Source organism: Sander lucioperca, chromosome 20, assembly GCF_008315115.2.
Source record: "Sander lucioperca isolate FBNREF2018 chromosome 20, SLUC_FBN_1.2, whole genome shotgun sequence".
In the NCBI taxonomy this organism is placed as follows: Eukaryota; Metazoa; Chordata; class Actinopteri; order Perciformes; family Percidae; genus Sander; species Sander lucioperca.
Window position 1 is genome coordinate 5053088 of NC_050192.1, and position 18335 is coordinate 5071422.

General features: G+C 35.9%; 2 protein-coding genes across 2 annotated transcripts; both read left to right on the forward strand.

Moving 5' to 3' along the window:
- The first annotated feature begins 3283 nt into the window (after positions 1-3283).
- snrpf (small nuclear ribonucleoprotein polypeptide F) lies at positions 3284-5985 on the forward strand. The gene is made up of 4 exons (XM_031313601.2): positions 3284-3434; positions 4475-4600; positions 5276-5340; positions 5700-5985. The coding sequence occupies exons 1-4, from the start codon at positions 3432-3434 to the stop codon at positions 5764-5766; spliced, it is 261 nt and encodes an 86-aa protein (XP_031169461.1). The 5' UTR covers positions 3284-3431; the 3' UTR covers positions 5767-5985.
- Positions 5986-6802: 817 nt separating this feature from the next.
- amdhd1 (amidohydrolase domain containing 1) lies at positions 6803-13605 on the forward strand. The gene is made up of 10 exons (XM_031313600.2): positions 6803-7039; positions 7578-7684; positions 7805-7869; positions 7954-8231; positions 9836-10061; positions 10857-10981; positions 11420-11513; positions 11613-11773; positions 12971-13136; positions 13473-13605. The coding sequence occupies exons 1-9, from the start codon at positions 6903-6905 to the stop codon at positions 13074-13076; spliced, it is 1299 nt and encodes a 432-aa protein (XP_031169460.1). The 5' UTR covers positions 6803-6902; the 3' UTR covers positions 13077-13136; positions 13473-13605.
- Positions 13606-18335: the final 4730 nt, after the last annotated feature.

Below are 18335 nucleotides of genomic sequence, written 5' to 3' on the forward strand. Positions count from 1 at the left end.
GCAGTTATATTCCACCACTGATATCTGGGACAAACCTGTCACGTATAGTGATGGAAGAAGTATTCAGATTGTTCAAATCAATGCAAAAATCCACCAAAATAAAAGTTCTTCATTCTGAGTCTTACTTAAGTGAAAGTACAGAAGTATTGTCAGTAAAATGTTTCAAAGTAAAAGTCCTGGTTCTGCAGAAGAATGGCCCCTGTGAATGATATATTATTATACATTATTATTGTTGATGCATCAGTGTGTAAGTATGCTAATGTTAAGGTAATTGCAACTACAGACTTAACACAGTGTGATAACAGTGTGATTAGTGAGTGACTATTATATTAATACCAGACGTCCAAGTGTGGACACCTGTGGGGCCCCCAGTACAGCCCACGTGGAGTCTGATGAAAAGCTGATGTGGGGCGTAAATGAGTGCTCATATCCACATTTCTTACTAATTGGCTTTGGAAGGAGAGAGCGCAAACACAAAGTGATGCTGCTGATGCATTACAAATTACACCGATTGGTTGCTCCGCTGAAGCCTTTGTTGACAACATTGTTGGTGTCCAGACAAAACCAGTGAAATATGCAAGCCAAATAAATTGCAAGGTTTTAAATTCCAGTTCTGCTTTCCACATGGCTGTCTCCTCCCAACAATGGCTGCTTAATAGCCCGTATAAAGAAGAGAGGGGCAGGATAAAGGCATTCAAATATATGTAACATGAAGCTTTAAATTACCACAACTTGGATTATGGTTGGGCCTGCATGAACAATACGTGACAACACTGTGCAGGCTGCAGTGTGCCCCCCTGTGCTCAGTAGTGGTACAAAAAAATTCATGATGAAAAACTGTTCTTTCCGCTCCGGCCCATTTGGGTCAAGCTCGACTGAACACAGCATGGCTTTGGCTTCTCTGTCTGCTGTGTAATCGGACCATGACCTGCTTTCTGTGCTTCTGACCCATGACCAATAAGCAGTGAGCCAAATGAAACTATCTCACCTGTTCACTTTGTTCTGTCTGTCCTGGTTCAGTCATCAGTCCTACTCTTTGTGGAGAAAGAAAACTGGGATCTTTCTCAGAGATTTAAACTCCCTGTTTCCAGACGTTGTGCTAAGCTAAGCCATAGCATGAAGTGTACAGAACTTTATGGTACAGACATGAGTGTGGTATCTTCTCATCTAACTCTTGGCAAGAAGGTGAAGAAGCAAGGTCTTTAAGTTGTCCGTCAAACAGTGGACTTTTGCACACAGCTGTGAGGTTTGTGAGTCCCATGCTTTACAATTCCTGCAGTTCATGCACTCCACAGGCCCATTCACTGTTAACTTTAGTCTCTCAGATTTCCTCTGCAGACTTCAAAGGGCTGTTTGGCATCAGACTGGAATGATTCGACTGGCCTCTTCAACAAAGCTGTCTTCCTCCAAATGATGATACCAACAACTAAAAGGCTTTGCATCTCATTGTGTTCATTTTTTGTCTCTTTGTGGTCATATTTCACCTCCGTGTACTCTCTTTTCATCTCTTTGTGGATGCTTTTTGTGTCTCTTGGGCTGTTTTATGTCTTTTTTTTATTTTGCATCTCATTGTGGTCATTTTTTGTCTCTTTATGGCCATATTTCACCTCCGTGTACTCTCTTTTCATCTCGTTGTGGACGTTTTGTGTTTTTTTTGTGGACATTTCCTGTCTTATTGTGGTCTCTTTTCATCTGTTTGAGGTTGTTTTGTGTCTCTTTGTGGACGCTTTTTTGTCTCTGGGGCTGTTTTGTGTCTGTTTTTACTCATTTTCCATCACTTTGTGGTAATTTTTCGTCTATCTTTGTGGTCGTTTTGTGGCCAGTGTCACCCCTCTGGCCCTGCCCCTGCTCCTAATATACAACCACACACACATTGTTATCATGCCATAACTGACACGGTAACTGACGGATGGATTGGTTAATTACACGGGGGCCAACTCAAAAGGAGAGAGAAGAAAAATAGGCTAAATGATGTAAGGACATGAGTATTTCAAACATGCAAAGAAAGCTCTAGTGCAATTTTAGAGGAATTTTTTGACAGAACCAAGCCCTTCACTGTAGGAAGTCAGATGTTGGTTTTATTTAATGTATCAGGTTTGAACTTGTTGGATGCTTTAGTAACAGTTGAATGCTTTTACACAGAAAAATGAGTGAAATCTTCAGACTGTTTGTGCCTGGGGAGAAATAGCTGCCCAGACAGAGAGCCAAGATGACCTAGATATGACAGTCATTTCACTTTTTGCTCCTAAACAGGTCAGAGTTTTATAATGACTGAATAGTCCTTTGGCCAGGTTCATGTTAAAGTGAAATATTCTATAGAGCATGGTGTTACGCATACAGTATAGTTCAACTCAGGGCAGATAGAGAGACTGACAGTGATGCTGGATATAGTTTAGAAAAAAATATGACTTAATTTGCTTTGGACTCAACCTTACAGTTATCATATGACACATTTTAAAGAATGTCCGTTCAAGCATAGTATTATGATGCAAGAGGGAATAACACATGCACCTCATAAGGTCACTTTAAACTCACTTTAACTTGTTACAGCTATAAAACGATTATTCAAATAATAAATCAGTTATTTGACAGAAAATAAATTGTGAGGATTGGCTTTTCTTATTTGATTGTAAACTGAATAGTTTTAGGTTTTAGAGTCAGAGACAAAAGGAAGGCTATAATTTATTTTTTATTTTTTACATTTACCACAGTTCATGATAAAAATATTGACTTAAAAATGAACAAAAACAATAAAACTTGTAGTTTTCCTATCATTAATTTACGTGATGTCATGTTAGATTATTTACCTCTTTAAACTTTTTCAATTGTTTAAATGTGAGTAGTTGGCAGAAGCAGCAGTTTTTAGAAGAAAAAACATATCTTTGGTGTAAATGGTAACTCATCATCTAAATATGGCAAGGGGTCCTAGATGCTTTTTTTTGTACGGGGTCACACAATCAAAAACGGTTGGGAACCATGACTTTATCTTTAACAATCATATATATTTTTATGTTCAATTTTCATCTGTAGAGTGACTATAAACAAGAGCTGTCTACAAAAAGACACATATAGTGGAGTAGAAAGTAAAATATTTGCCTCTGAAATGTAGTGGAGTAGTAAAGCAGGATATTTGAAATAATGCATTGTAAAAGTACCTCAAATTGTATTTAAGCACAGTACTTGAGTACATGTACTTAGTTACCTTTTCCTGAAGTATTAATATGCAAAACACATCTTGCAAGCTGTATGTTGCAGTGTAAACCTCTCACCACCAGGTGGCAGTATGTAAAAACATGAAGACCCCTCACAGGTCAAAGTATTGTACTTCCTGTTCGGCGGTAAAGCGTGTGCTGCTTTGCGAAGTACGAACGTTCTTGTGACGAAAACATACCGAATTTATTAATTCCCACACAGCATTGAGTAGAACAGAAATGGTGAGTACATCGTACTATTGTTTGCCATCAACTCATTAGATGTTCAGTGGGATTGTTTTCGCTATCACTGCGCAAAGAAAGTAGCCTATTTGCTAAGTTAGCATTAGCTACGCTCGCTTCTCATTCATGATTTTAAAGTGAATGAATGAATGCATCTCACTTTTACGCTCACAAGCAGCGTAAAATGTAGTATTTAGTTACTTAAATAGTACTACGTTTGATGTAGTCGTTTATTCGGCGACGTAACGTAATTTACCAGTGAACGTATGCCGCCTGTTGTTTGAGTTTGGCCCAATTTCTGTGAAGAAAAAAGGCCCACCAAACTCCATTCTAAAATCTTCTAATTCAGCAAGCATATGCTTATCGGCAAGCAGTACGTTTTATACGTTCCAGAACCTGCTGTACCTAAACGCTTTTTCTCCCGTAAAGACATCGTTGTTTAGGTTGCCTGGCTGTATGCAGCCTCATTGACTTAACGTTACTGTTGGCTGAAACCGTATGAACAAAGAAGTGCAATAATGGGTGTTCTCATTAAGCATTTTGGCTGGGGTCGGCTGCAATAATGTACAATACAGGCTACACCAGCAGCAGCTTTTCATTTTGGCATACATCCAATCAACACAGCACCAACACGTAAATATTGACTTAGAAATGTTTTACCTAACGTTATCTTGTTTACTGCCATACATTTAAACACATCCGCTTCAGAGAGTTGTTTTGTGTATACATTTTTTTAATTTGAAATAAGAAATGAGTGTTTGGCCGAATTTAACGTTATATCATCACATATCCGGGAAAGGTCACTAGATGCATGTTTTCATTTGACATGCTGCTGATATGCCAAGCCAAAATTATTTGGCAGATTTTTAAAACTAAATTTAGCACGAGCTGTCTATTTAGAGAATAACATTATTTGCGACAATAAGTAATACCCTGGTTAATGTTGGCAATGCTGTCACAATATACATGTATAGTTATGTAATAGCCAAAAGGTGGTCAACTGTGTATAATAACCTGCCTCATTTTCTTTTTCTCCATAGAGTTTACCTTTGAACCCAAAGCCATTCTTGAACGGCCTGACAGGCAAGCCGGTGATGGTGAAACTGAAGTGGGGTATGGAGTACAAGGGCTACCTGGTGTCTGTGGATGGGTACATGAACATGCAGGTGAGAGCAACTTATTGTATAGTAGGTCTTGTTCCAATACAAATATTATTCATCAACACAGACATGTGCCATCCTTGCTTGCACAAAGAGAATATTTGGCTTAAGTACGTTGGATTGCAGCATTGTTGAACAATGGTAAATCAAACACAAAGCAGTTTGCTTTTTTGTTCATTTGTTATTCCATCTTGACTTTTTCACACCTGCATATTTCCTCATGTAAAGCCGCAAGAGTCATATCACAAAGAAAATGTTGGATGAATTAAGCATTACTAGCTTCAGAGCTTCCATTTTTCCTTAATGTGAGCAGCAACTAGTGAACAACATTTTCTTTAACAAGCAAATTATAACAAATGTGCTTTTGTACTTTTTGCACAAGTGCAGTTGTCGATTCCACAAAGTCAGAAAGATATATATATTCTATCATATACTTTTATGGGCTGTGAGAGTGCACAGTGCCTAGTTTTTCTGACCTAACATACATTGCAGAGTTGCCAGCGTCTCATATTCTGCAGTATATGTTGTGCGGACAGTGTTTTTTCTCTTTGTGATTTATTGGGATTTTATTATACCAAGCTGTACCATTCAGATCAGCGAACATGATTCCCCCTTAACAGTGCAAATACACCCTTATGGGTGGCATCTTGACCTTTTTATATTTACATGTTTTCCTGACAGCTGGCAAACACAGAAGAGTATGTGGATGGAGCATTGGCGGGTCATCTTGGTGAAGTCCTTGTCAGGTTTGTTGTCAACCTAAAATATCTTTTTATCTTTATTCCATATCTAGTTCAGTAGAATCTTTATTAGTTACTTAATTTTACATTTGCTGCTTTTCAACAAGGTCATTTAAAGTAAGATGCTTGTGTTTTTTAAGGAAAAAAAGTTTCTGGACAAAACGATACAGAGAAAGTTATTTTTTGAGTTAAGATTCCTAACTACCTCAACTAACTTGTGTTAATAATTAACGTGTCATTTTTCAAAGAAATCAGTGGTGGTAGCAAAAGGAGCACTACATGATCAAGTTATTGTGCTTCTGTCTTTTCCCCTGCAGCCAGTTATGGCAGCACTGTGTGCTAACAGGTGTGTTTCATACCCACAGGTGCAATAATGTTTTGTACATCAGAGGTGTAGAAGAAGAGGAGGAAGACGGAGAAATGAGGGAGTGATGTTGGTGAAGAGGACTTGGCCCTGTTGTGTGATTGTACCTTGTAGTTGAGTTGATGTGTGTTTGTGTTTTCACCATGTGAAACAAATGAACGCCTGCGCTTTAGGTTTTTTTTTGAAGAAGTTTTGAAATTGATTTTTTTTTTTTTTACTGTATGTAAGTTCAATTTTATGTTGTGACTTTGTGATACAGACACAATAAAATGATTATTGTACCCTTTCTTAAACCTGATTGTTGTGGTTTTTGCATGTGATAACCAATCTAGCTCCTACATCCTCCCGCTGCCGTACCTTTTTATAATCATGGTTTCATATCAGGCGGCAACTGTTGTGTGCATAAAATAATAGTCTTATCAAATAATGTCTTTGGAAATAACCGCACGGAATTCACATTAGATATGTAGCGTTTCCTCTAGGCACAAAGGAGGCGCTGCACTTAATTAAGAGGAGCGTGGTCTGTAAGCCTGTTAGAGGGCTTTGTAACACTTCCACTCCCTGCTAGTTGGTTTGGCATGACAATGTCGCGGACCCTCCATGCATAGGAAGTAGGTCTGGACGATTAATCGAAAATGCATCGACATCGAAATTCTGAAGCTGTTATCGACGTATTTTTCCCATGACGATAATTTAGTTCTGTTGATAGGCCTACTTTCTCCTTAAAAACATTCTACTGCGTGTGTAGTCACATGACTTTGGGACCAGTCAGCCGCATGGAAAGCATAATGTAGGATAACTCAAACTCAGTCAACTGAGCAACTTGTGCCCAAAGAAACTGCAGTGTCCGTCGTCTGGAAACATTTTGGCTTCAGAAAAGATTATATAGAACAATGTGATTAATTATCGTTCATTTATTGTTAGCAAGGTAAAATGTGCAATTAATCGTGATCGATTTTAGGTCATATCGTGCGGCCCTAGTAGGAAGGGTGTAGGGCCCAGTTTGGAATTGGCCATATGTATCTAACAGAATATGTAAATTCCTCTTCAATGATTACTGGTTGTCTGTGATGTCTGTGGCAGAAGCACCACCCCTTACTGTGCACTTTAAACTCTGCTCTCTTGAACAAATATTTGCCTGTTCCCAAACTAGTTGAAAGCCAGTCACTCTGAAGAGAAGTGTTTCTGCTTTGGATGAATCAAAATGTCCAAAAATTATAGACTCCTGGTGAAGAATGCCAAACAGGTGGTCCTGATCTGCAACAACGGAGAGAAGTTCATGACTAAACATGGGATGCAAAATCTTTCTGTGATTGAAAATGGGAGCATAGTGATAGGGAGGTAAGCATCTGAGATTACTTCATACCATGTTATAAGCATGTGCGAGCACCTGTTGTTAAAAATTGTATGAGTTAGTGAAGAAATGTTACACAAATAGCATTAGTTATTAACTGTGTAGCTGCTCTTCGTACCTGCATACTAAATGGCAGCACAGCTCTAGTTGATCTGCAGGTTTTATATGTAAAAGCCAAAGGGAACAGGAAATATATGCACACTGGTGCCCCTACAGGCTGTAATGGCTCATTACACCGAAAAAACTGGACGGCTGAAAACTTTGGAAACTTTTCTATTAATATCACTTTTAAAATATATTCATTAATAACCACTTCATATATTGGTTTCTGGACATTTAATCTAATTCTATTCTATATGGGTGCTATTAAAATGTATAGTTTGGACTGAGGGTGTTTACAAAAAGGTTTTTCCTCTGTACGGTGGCCATTAGTCTAAGCTGTACATTGTCAACCAACAAGCTCAGCTTGTTCAGATCCAAGCTGGGCTTTAAAGTGACATTAAAGCAACCAATTTCTTCATCCAGTGATGGGCTCATTAAAGCCGTGGGGCCTGCAGAAATCATCGGAGCACAGTATCCAGAAGCGTCCTTTGATAAAGTGATTGATGCTTCAGGAATGTGTGTCCTGCCTGGTGAGTATCAGCTCAGCAGAGGCTTACATGCAAGTTATATTTTTTGGGACTGGATTTTTGGACTGGTTATACAATTACATGAAATCAGTGGTTAGTATTTTAAAAAGCTTTTTGTTTCAGGGTTGGTTGACGCCCACACCCATCCAGTCTGGGCTGGTGACAGGGTGCATGAATTTGCAATGAAGGTAAATCACATTTTGATAGTTTGTTGATCTTACTTCCATAACTGGAGCTACATTGTTTTATAAAATGCAATGTTACTCTTGCAGCTGGCAGGTGCCACCTACATGGACGTGCACCGGGCCGGTGGAGGGATCCACTTCACGGTGGAGCACACCCGAGCTGCCAGGTCCTCAGAGCTGCTGGCCTCCCTCAGCAGCAGGCTGGTCCGGATGCAGCGAGCAGGTACAACCCTGGTGGAGTGTAAGAGCGGCTACGGACTGGATCTGCAGACTGAGCTTAAGATGCTGGAGGTGATCGAGGAGGCCAGGGGCACCCTGCCCATCAACATCTCCTCAACCTACTGTGGAGCCCACGCAGTGCCCAAGTATGGACCTTCCTCAACATTTTCTTATTTCCAGTGTTGTAATGTAACAAAGTACAAATACTTTGTTACTGTACTTACTAATGTTCACGTATCTGTACTAGAACTGTCAGTCTTCCTCTATAATACCATTTGAATTTCATTTATTTTTTTAAATATTCAAATAATATTCAAATATGAAATGCTCAAATGCAGCCTGTTATAAATATGTAATACGCTACTCAGGCTCATGCATTGTCAATGCCACTATAAGCATGTGGTTGTTGTTACACGTTCTGTCCACTAGAGGGACTTCCAACATCAGCCTGGCGTTGAAGGGGCTCTACGTCATGGCGCATTGCATTTCTGGCACGCTGCTCTCTGTTTACATTATTTTCCAACACGCACACAGCGACAAACACAAATCAACAGAGAACTCTGTAATGAAACATACTCTTACATGTGTAGTGAAGCGGCACTGTTGTAAAGGCTAACGGTGCTCGGTTAGCACAATGACATCATGTTAGAAAGCACAGCTGAAACGATTTGTCATAAACTAAGTAACAAAAGTGTTAGCCACGATGCTAACAGCATTGATAACTAAGCCAAACGGTTCTGTTAGAAGGAAATATATGAAGTAAAAGCTGACGCTGACAGCTGTAGGGCAGCTAACATAGTCTTTAGCTGTCTCCATGAAGCTCCCAGCTAAGCTCCTATAACTCGCGACGCGAGCTAACTAATGTTAACATAAGCATTTTAGCTCCGTGGATGCCGATTTTAAAGTCATGTTAAAACTATTTTCCACCCATCTTCTGATTTCCAGCCGCAGCTTGTCACTCCCCCTTGTTGGCTCACAATGCCTTGTGTTTCTCACTCCTGTAACTTATTGTTCATCAGACATGAGAAGAGGGAGATTAGCTAACGTTAGCCAACCTATTTCATTAAAAAAAATCACATCAATAGTAATTTCAGCATTTGAATAGTATTGCTTGTTTTACTATTCGAATGATATTCGACTTTCGGAATTCGTTCCTGCAGACCTAATCTGTACTTTACTTCGTTATTTATATTTCTTGAAACTTTTTAAATTTCTTTCATTTTTACTCCACTACATTTCCTAAATAAAATGTATACTTTTACTCTGATACATTTCCCCCCTAAGCATCTTCGTTACTCTTTACTTGCAAGAAATGTTTTTGTACGTTGGAGGGAAAGATTCTTCCTCACAAAAAATGATATTTGTGTTTCTGTTTTTCTCTTTGTTGATGTCTGTTGAATTTGATGTTTAAGAAGGTGTGAAAACCCCAAAATGTTATGCATTGCTGTAAGTAAGCAACAATAAAGTTCATAATCAAAGTTTTTTTTTTACTTCTAACAATTAAGTACATTTAATATCAGAAGATTACTTTTGATACTTAAGTACTGTAAATATCAGATACTTTAAGTTTTAAGTTTTTTCCACTCAAGTGATATTCTAAAAGGTAACTCTAACTTCTACCAAAGTCATTTTCTGGTAAGATACTTGTACTTTTACTCAAGTATTGCTTTTAAGTACTTTTTACAAGACTTATTTCACATCACATCCTGAAAGTTAATATCTAACCAATCTTCTCTGTTCTTTTATTTAGAGGGAAGACAGTTGCAGAAGCAACAAAGGACATCCTGCAGGTTCAGCTGCCACGACTGAAGGAACAGATGGCTGCTGGGACTCTGAGAGTCGACAACATCGACGTGTTCTGTGAGCAGGGAGTGTTTGACCTCAGCTCTACTCGTTCCATCCTGCAGGCCGGCAAAGACATGGGCCTCCACATTAACTTCCACGGAGATGAGCTTCATCCCATGAACTCTGCTCAGGTATCACTTACTCCTAAAGCTGCGTTTTTTTAACCACTTTGAGTGCAGAAGAACTCCCAAATGGGCCTTTGACACATTGTGTTTCTCATATGTTGTGCACTCCATTTATATCAGTATGGGTAGACTAAATTCTAAAAACACCTGTCGGTGTAATGCAGTACAGTTCAACTGCACCACATGTTACAGCCTCAAAATGGCCTAAAAGTGGGATTATCACCCCTCTGAAACATTACGACCTTAATATAGAACTCCAATTATTATTTTCTCTCTTCTGGTCTCCACCAAATCCTGTGAAAAATATTTGGGTCTTTAGCTGCTAAGTGTGTCTGTCTGTTGTTCATTAGTTGTTTGGTATTTAAAGCTTAAAAAATAGGGGGAAATTTCAATCACTATTTTCCAGAGCTCACGTTGATATTTTTAAATTGTTAGTTTTTGTCAGAGCAACAGTCCAAAATTTAAAGACGTTCTGTGTACAATCATAACAACTGAGAAAAGCAGCACATTTGTTTTATAAATTACTTTACACTTTACTTGAAGGTATCTACATAAGACACTGTCATGAACGTGTCATAAACATTATTAACAAGTCATAAACGTTTATGACATAACGCTTTTGACAGTTTTTGTCATGACAAGTTATGGTTAGGGTTCATGTCACTCTTATGTAGGTACCTTCAGGTAAAGTGTTACCGAATTGCTGATTAATATTTTGTTTATAAACGGATCAATTAATCGACTGTTAATCAATTTATCGAATATTAATCGTGTTAACCTGAGTGTGTAGTTGTGTGTCAGTTGGGTGCAGAGCTCGGAGCCTTGGCCATCAGTCACCTGGAGGAGGTCACAGACCAGGGGATTGCTGCCATGGCAACAGCAAGAACCGCCGCCGTCCTTTTACCAACTACAGCTTACATCCTACGGTACTGTAACAGTGGTGGAATGTAACTAAGTACATTTACTGAAGTACGGTACTTAAGTACAAATTTGAGGTACTTGTACTTTATTTGAGTATTTTATTTTCATGCCACTTTAAACTTCTACTCCATTACATCGCAGAAAGAAACATTTTACTTTTTACTCCACTACATTTATTTAAGAACTTTAGTTACTTTACAAAATTTTATTCAACATACAAAGAGCTTATTAAATATGATGCTTTGTTTAATGTAACTACCAAACAGTACTGTATATACAGGAAGAGCTGAAACGATTAGTAGATTAATCGATTAGCTGTTGACAGAAAAACAATTGGCAACTATTTTTGATAGATCTAAATACTTCCTCCACCACTTTGTAACACACATAAATACTTACACCCCCATCATAGCTTTGAGTTGTCTAATAATGTATGTGTTCAGGCTGCCTCAGCCTCGGGCCAGAGATATGTTGGAAGCTGGAGTTATTGTCGCCCTCGGCAGCGACTTTAACCCCAACGCCTACTGCTGCTCCATGGTGAGAACAACACAAGTGTTGTATGGTAGTTGCAACTGATCTCTTGTCTCTATCCTGTTTATTTGCGTTTTCCTCTCTCTGTCTTGTCTCCGTCCTCAGCCAATAGTCATGCACCTGGCGTGTGTCAACATGAGGATGTCCATGCCTGAGGCTTTGGCTGCGGCCACCATCAACGCAGCCTACGCCCTGGGGCGCTCCCACACACATGGCTCCCTGGAGGTCAACAAACACGGGGACCTGCTGGTCCTCAACACCACACGGTAAATCACATGTCAAGATTAACACACACGGAAAGGTGTCTGAGTCTATAGCATCATGTATTTATTATGAGACGATCATAGATACATTTGTGTATAAATCGGCAACAATTATCAAAACAAAGGTATGGATAGTAATGATGACTAGTACAAGTACTGTACTGTACTTAAGCAAGGTGCTTGCACTTTTTTTTTTTTATATTCCCATTTTATGTTACTTCACACTTCTCCTCCACTACATTTCAGAGGGAAATATTGTACTTTATAATCCCCTATAGTTATTTGTCGAACTAGTAACTATTCAGATTGAACATTTACATATTTACATACAGAACATGATTATCTTTTTAAGTATTTGTTATAAATTTCAGTAAAAGTTAAAATTAGCACCACCTCATCCAACTACAACAATAAAATGCTTCTTGCACATTAAAGTATCAGTAAAAATAATAATACAATAATATAACATAATCAACACTCAGCAAGGCTATTTTTCTACATAACAAATACTTTTAATTTTGATACTTGTAAGAGCCATTTATTTATTTTTTGCCTTTGTGATTATTTTGACGTAATATGCTTTTTTTGTACACTGGGTGGCAGTCCCCTAAAATGGGACGGCATTTAATCATTTTGACTTTTTGATGACATATGATACTATGACTTTTTTAAAATATATTGCCGTCATATGTACATTATTTACTTTTGCATAAATCTGCAACAGCTCTGATTCCTTTGTGGGAAATATTTGTTGAACAGCTGTTGCTTATATCAGAATCCAGGCTTGAATGAGATGCAGTTCACAAAATGTCCAATAGAGGGCTTTAAGTACTTCAAACTATTGAACACCTCATAAGAACTACACCATTCAGGGTGAACACTTTCTTAGTAAAAGCAGAAACAGTGAATGGTGAATTAATAGGAAGTTCTGCTGACAGTTTTCCAAGTTGTTCCTCCCAAAATATTATATGTATATAATACCTAAATATACCATGCTAAAGGACCAGGTCTAACTAAAATAAAGATTTAACTAAGTAGTGGTATTGTTGTGTAATCTGTGTTTTTTAGACTATATCAGCTTGCATAGATGTTTTATTCTGACAAATGAGTATGACACCTTAAGTATGTATTGCTGATAACTGCATGTCTTGTGTGTTTTTATGAAGTGTTTGTAAATCAGACCCTCTCCTTTTATTGCAGATGGGAACATCTTATCTACCAGCTGGGAGGACATCAGGAGTTGATCCGTTACGTCATCATTAAAGGAAACATCGTCGTTGATAATGGCAAAACTATGGACTTATAATCAGAAAAAAAATGGTGAAGGTGCTATCAATAATTGTGATAGACAGCTATACGATATTAAATGTCCCATGGCATGAAAATTTCACTTTATGAGGTTTTTTAACATTAATATGCGTTCCCCCAGCCTGCCTATGGTCCCCCAGTGGCTAGAAATGGCGATAGGTGTAAACCGAGCCCTGGGTATCCTGCTCTGCCTTTGAGAAAATGCCCTTGCCCCCCCCTCTCCTCAATACCTACAGACACAGAAATGGCACGTACTAAGGAAAGCTCATTGTGGGACTGGCTCTAGTGGCTGTAATTCTGCACCGAGGCTGAATTTCTGGAAAGAGACTTAAGATACAGGCCACTAAGGCCTATATAAAAGCATCCAAAGAGCACCATGTCATGGGACCTTTAAGGTAATACTTTGACATTTTTTGAAATATGTGTATGTTTCTGGAAACGGGGAGACCAGTAGCCTAGCTCTGTCCACTGTTTTTAGATAAATGTCATGTTAACTGTTGATTAAAATCTGCCTCTCTATGCATCTATCTCTGTTTCTGTAAAGCAGTTATTCAGGGACTACAGCAGCAAAAGAATTTCATTATCACCTCAGAAAACAGGTAAAATATTTCACACCTCAAGTGATCAAACAGGTTATTGATTGACATGATGTGACCTTTGTTAACATGTGAAATGACCTGGTGCTCACCCTACTTTGATCTGTATAATCAAAGAGCTGCTGTCTGATCGCAGATATCAAAACTATAGAATAAAGATTGCAGAAGAAAAGAAAAGTATTGTGGTCAATGAGTCAGTAATTATCAATACACTGAAACAAAACTTCACATTTGTGAAGAGTGCTTTTATTGAACAGTTAGTACACCATTTTCGTTAAGTTAATTTTATAACTTTTACATAACTTTATGGCATTTTTTTACTTCATTCTATACTTGGACTTTTTATGACTTTTTGACGACATACTATGACTTTTTATGGCATTTTTATGACTTTGATGACATACTATACACTGACTTTTTTGATATTTTTCCGTCATACTATGACTTTTTTGACATTGTGACAATATGACTTTTTTATAAATTTTTCCGACATACTATACTATGACTTTTTTTTTTAATACATTTTGACGACATAGTATACTATTACTTCTTCAGATACATTTTGATAACATGCTATTTCATACATTTTTCGACATTCAATACTATGACTTTTTCATACATTTTTCGACATACAATACTATGACTTTTTCAAACATTTTTTCAACATACTGCACTATGACGTTTTATGATACTTTTTGACGACATACTATACTATGACTTTTTACATGCATTTTTTCGACATACTATACTATGACTTTTTTATGACATTTTGACAACATACTATACTTAAACTTTTTCATAATTTTTTTTCGACATACAATGATGACTTATTTTGATACATTTTGACGACATACTATACTATGACTTATTGACGACATACTATATTGACTTTTCGATACATTTTGTCAACTTTCTACGCTATGACTTTTCTTAATTTTTTTTCTACTACACTATGATTTTTTTATGAAATTTTGACAACATAGCATACTATGACTTTTTCATACATTTTTCCGACATACTATACCATGACTTTTTTGATACATTATGACGACACACTATATAGTATACCATGCTGTAAAAAAAATCAGTATAGTATGTCAAAAACAAGTCACAGTATTATGTAAAAAAAGTCATCAAAAACTCATTATATAATGTCAGAAAACAGTAAAATAATTCATAGTATAGTATGATGAAAAAAGTCATAGTATGTCAAAAAAACAATCAAAAAAGTCATAGTATAGTATGTAGAAAATGTCATTGTATAGCATCTTGGAAAAAAGTTAAAAAAAAATCATTGTTTGAAAAAGTGATAGTATATAGTTTATCAAAAAGTCATAGTATAGCATGTTGAAAAAAAAGTCATAGTATAGTATGTCGAAAAAAAAGTCATAGTATAGTATGTCGAAAAAGTCAACAAAAACTCATAATGTCGGAAAACAGTAAAATAAGTCGTAGTATAGTATGATGAAAAAAGTCATAGTATAGTATGTCGAAAAAAAAATCAAAAGTCAGTGTAGTATGTCGAAAAAAAGTCATTGTATAGCATCTCGGAAAAAAGTTTTAAAAAAATCATTGTTCGAAAAAGTGATAGTATATATTTTGTCAAAAAGTCATAGTATAGCATGTCGAAAAAGTCATAGTATATTATGTTGAAAAAAAAGTCATAGTATATGTCGAAAAAAGTCATGGTATAGTATGTTGAAAAAGGTCATAGTATAGTATGTTGAAATAGTCATAGTATAGTACCTTGAAAAACCACAAAAAAGTCACAGTACAGTATGTAAGTAACACTGCTGAGTCCTCGCTTCCTCGGCTCTATCATCACCTGGGGCATGAAGTTAAAAAGGTTGCAGATTATATACTTCCTGTATCAGCTGAATAAGTGCAACTTGCCAAAATCAACAATGGTGTATTTTTACACAGCTATCATTGAGTTCATGCTCACCATCACCATCTGGTACAGTACACTGCTACTACAGCCAAGAACCAGACTGCAGCGTATCATTCGTTCCACTAAGAAGGTGATTAGCTGCAATCTGCCATCCCTCCAGGACCTGTATGCCTCCAGGACCACGAGGCAGGCAGGAAAGATTCTGGCCGACCCCAGCCACCATGGACAAACTCTTCAAATCACTCCACTGGCAGGAGGCTCTGCTTTCACATCTATATACGTTATTATAGTAGACATATTTGGGACTATATCTCTGTACATTGCATATTGTTTTTATGTTGTACTTTGTACTATGAACCTTTGAACATTTCTTGGACAATTTTGCACATTTCTGCAGAAAATTAACACTTATAAAAAGTGTACATTTGAATTCACATGTGGTGTATTGTACATATTTTGATTGTTACTTTCTAATCTATGTTTGTTTCTTGATTTTTATGACTTATGGCATACCAATGACATTTTCAGTAGTATAGTATGTCAAAGTAAAGTAAGTATAGTGTGTCTAAAAGACACTATTGTATGTTGAAAAAGTAATAGTATAGTATGTCAAAAAGTCAAAAAAGTCATAGTATAGTATGTTGAAAGAAATCATAGTCATAATATAGTATGTTGAAAAAAATATGAAAAAAGGCATAGTATGGTATGTCGAAAACAGTCATAGTATATTATGTTGGAAAAAAGTGTGTATGTATATATATATATATATATATATATATATACACACACACTATGTTTTTATGTAAAGCACTTTGAATTGCCCTGTTGCTGAAATGTGCTATACAAATAAAGCTGCCTTGCCTATAGTATGTCGAAAAAAGTCATAGTATAGTATGTCAAAACAAAATCATTAAAAAGTCATAGTATAGTATGATGAAAAAAGTCATGCTATAGTATGTAGAAGAAAGTCATAGTATAGTATGTCGTTAAAAAGTCATAGTATAGTATGTCGAAAAAAATCATAGTATAGTAAGTCGAAAAATGTCATAGTATAGTATGTTGAAAAAAAAAGTCAGTATATTATGACGGGGAAAAAAAGTCATGGTATAGTATGTCGAAAAAAAAATCAGTATATTATGTCGGGGGGGAAAAAGTCATAGTATAGTATGTCAAAAACAATCATAAAAAGGTCGTATGTTGAAAAAAAGTCATAGTATGGTATATCTAAAAAAAAATCATTAAAAAGTCATAGTATGTTTAAAAAAAACATAAGAAGTCATAGTATAGTATGTTGAAAATAATAGAAAAAAGTCATAGTATAGTATGTCGAAAAAAAACAAAAAAGTCATAGTATAGTATGCCGAAAAAATCATGAAAAAGTCATGCTATAGTATGTAGAAAAAAGTCATAGTATAGTATGTCGATAAAGAGTCATAGTATAGTATGTCGAAAAAAATCATAGTATAGTAAGTCGAAAAACGTCATAGTATATAGTATGTTGGAAAAAAAAAGTCAGTATATTATGACGGGAAAAAAAGTCATGGTATAGTATGTCGAAAAAAATCATAAAGTCATAGTATAGTATGTCGAAAAAAAAATCATAGTATATTATGTCGGGGGGAAAAAAGTCATAGTATAGTTTGTTAAAAAAAAAGTCAGTATATTATGACGGGGAAAAAAAGTCATGGTATAGTATGTCGAAAAAAATCATAGTATAGTACGTCGAAAAAAAACACAAAAAAGTCATAGTATAGTATGTCGAAAAAAATCATAGTATAGTACGTCGAAAAAAATCATAAAAAATTCATAGTATAGTATGTCAAAAACAATCATAAAAAGGTCGTATGTTGAAAAAAAGTCATAGTATGGTATATCTAAAAAAAAATCATTAAAAAGTCAGTATGTTTAAAAAAAACATAAAAAGTCATAGTATAGTATGTTGAAAATAATAGAAAAAAGTCATAGTATAGTATGTCGAAAAAAAACAAAAAAGTCATAGTATAGTATGCCGAAAAAATCATGAAAAAGTCATGCTATAGTATGTAGAAAAAAGTCATAATGTCGATAAAGAGTCATAGTATAGTATGTTGAAAAAAATCATAGTATAGTAAGTCGAAAAACGTCATAGTATATAGTATGTTGGAAAAAAAAAGTCAGTATATTATGACGGGAAAAAAAGTCATGGTATAGTATGTCGAAAAAAATCATAAAGTCATAGTATAGTATGTCGAAAAAAAAATCATAGTATATTATGTCGGGGGGAAAAAAGTCATAGTATAGTTTGTTAAAAAAAAGTCAGTATATTATGACGGGGAAAAAAAGTCATGGTATAGTATGTCGAAAAAAATCATAGTATAGTACGTCGAAAAAAAACACAAAAAAGTCATAGTATAGTATGTCGAAAAAAATCATAGTATAGTACGTCGAAAAAAATCATAAAAAATTCATAGTATAGTATGTCGAAAACAATCATAAAAAGGTCGTATGTTGAAAAAAAGTCAGTATGGTATATCTAAAAAAAAATCATTAAAAAGTCATAGTATAGTATGTTTAAAAAAAAACATAAAAAGTCATAGTATAGTATGTCGAAAATAATAGAAAAAAGTCATAGTATAGTATGTCGAAAAAAAACACAAAAAAGTCATAGTATAGTATGTCGAAAAAATCATGAAAAAGTCATGCTATAGTATGTAGAAAAAAGTCATAGTATAGTATGTCGATAAAGAGTCATAGTATAGTATGTCGAAAAAAATCATAGTATAGTAAGTCG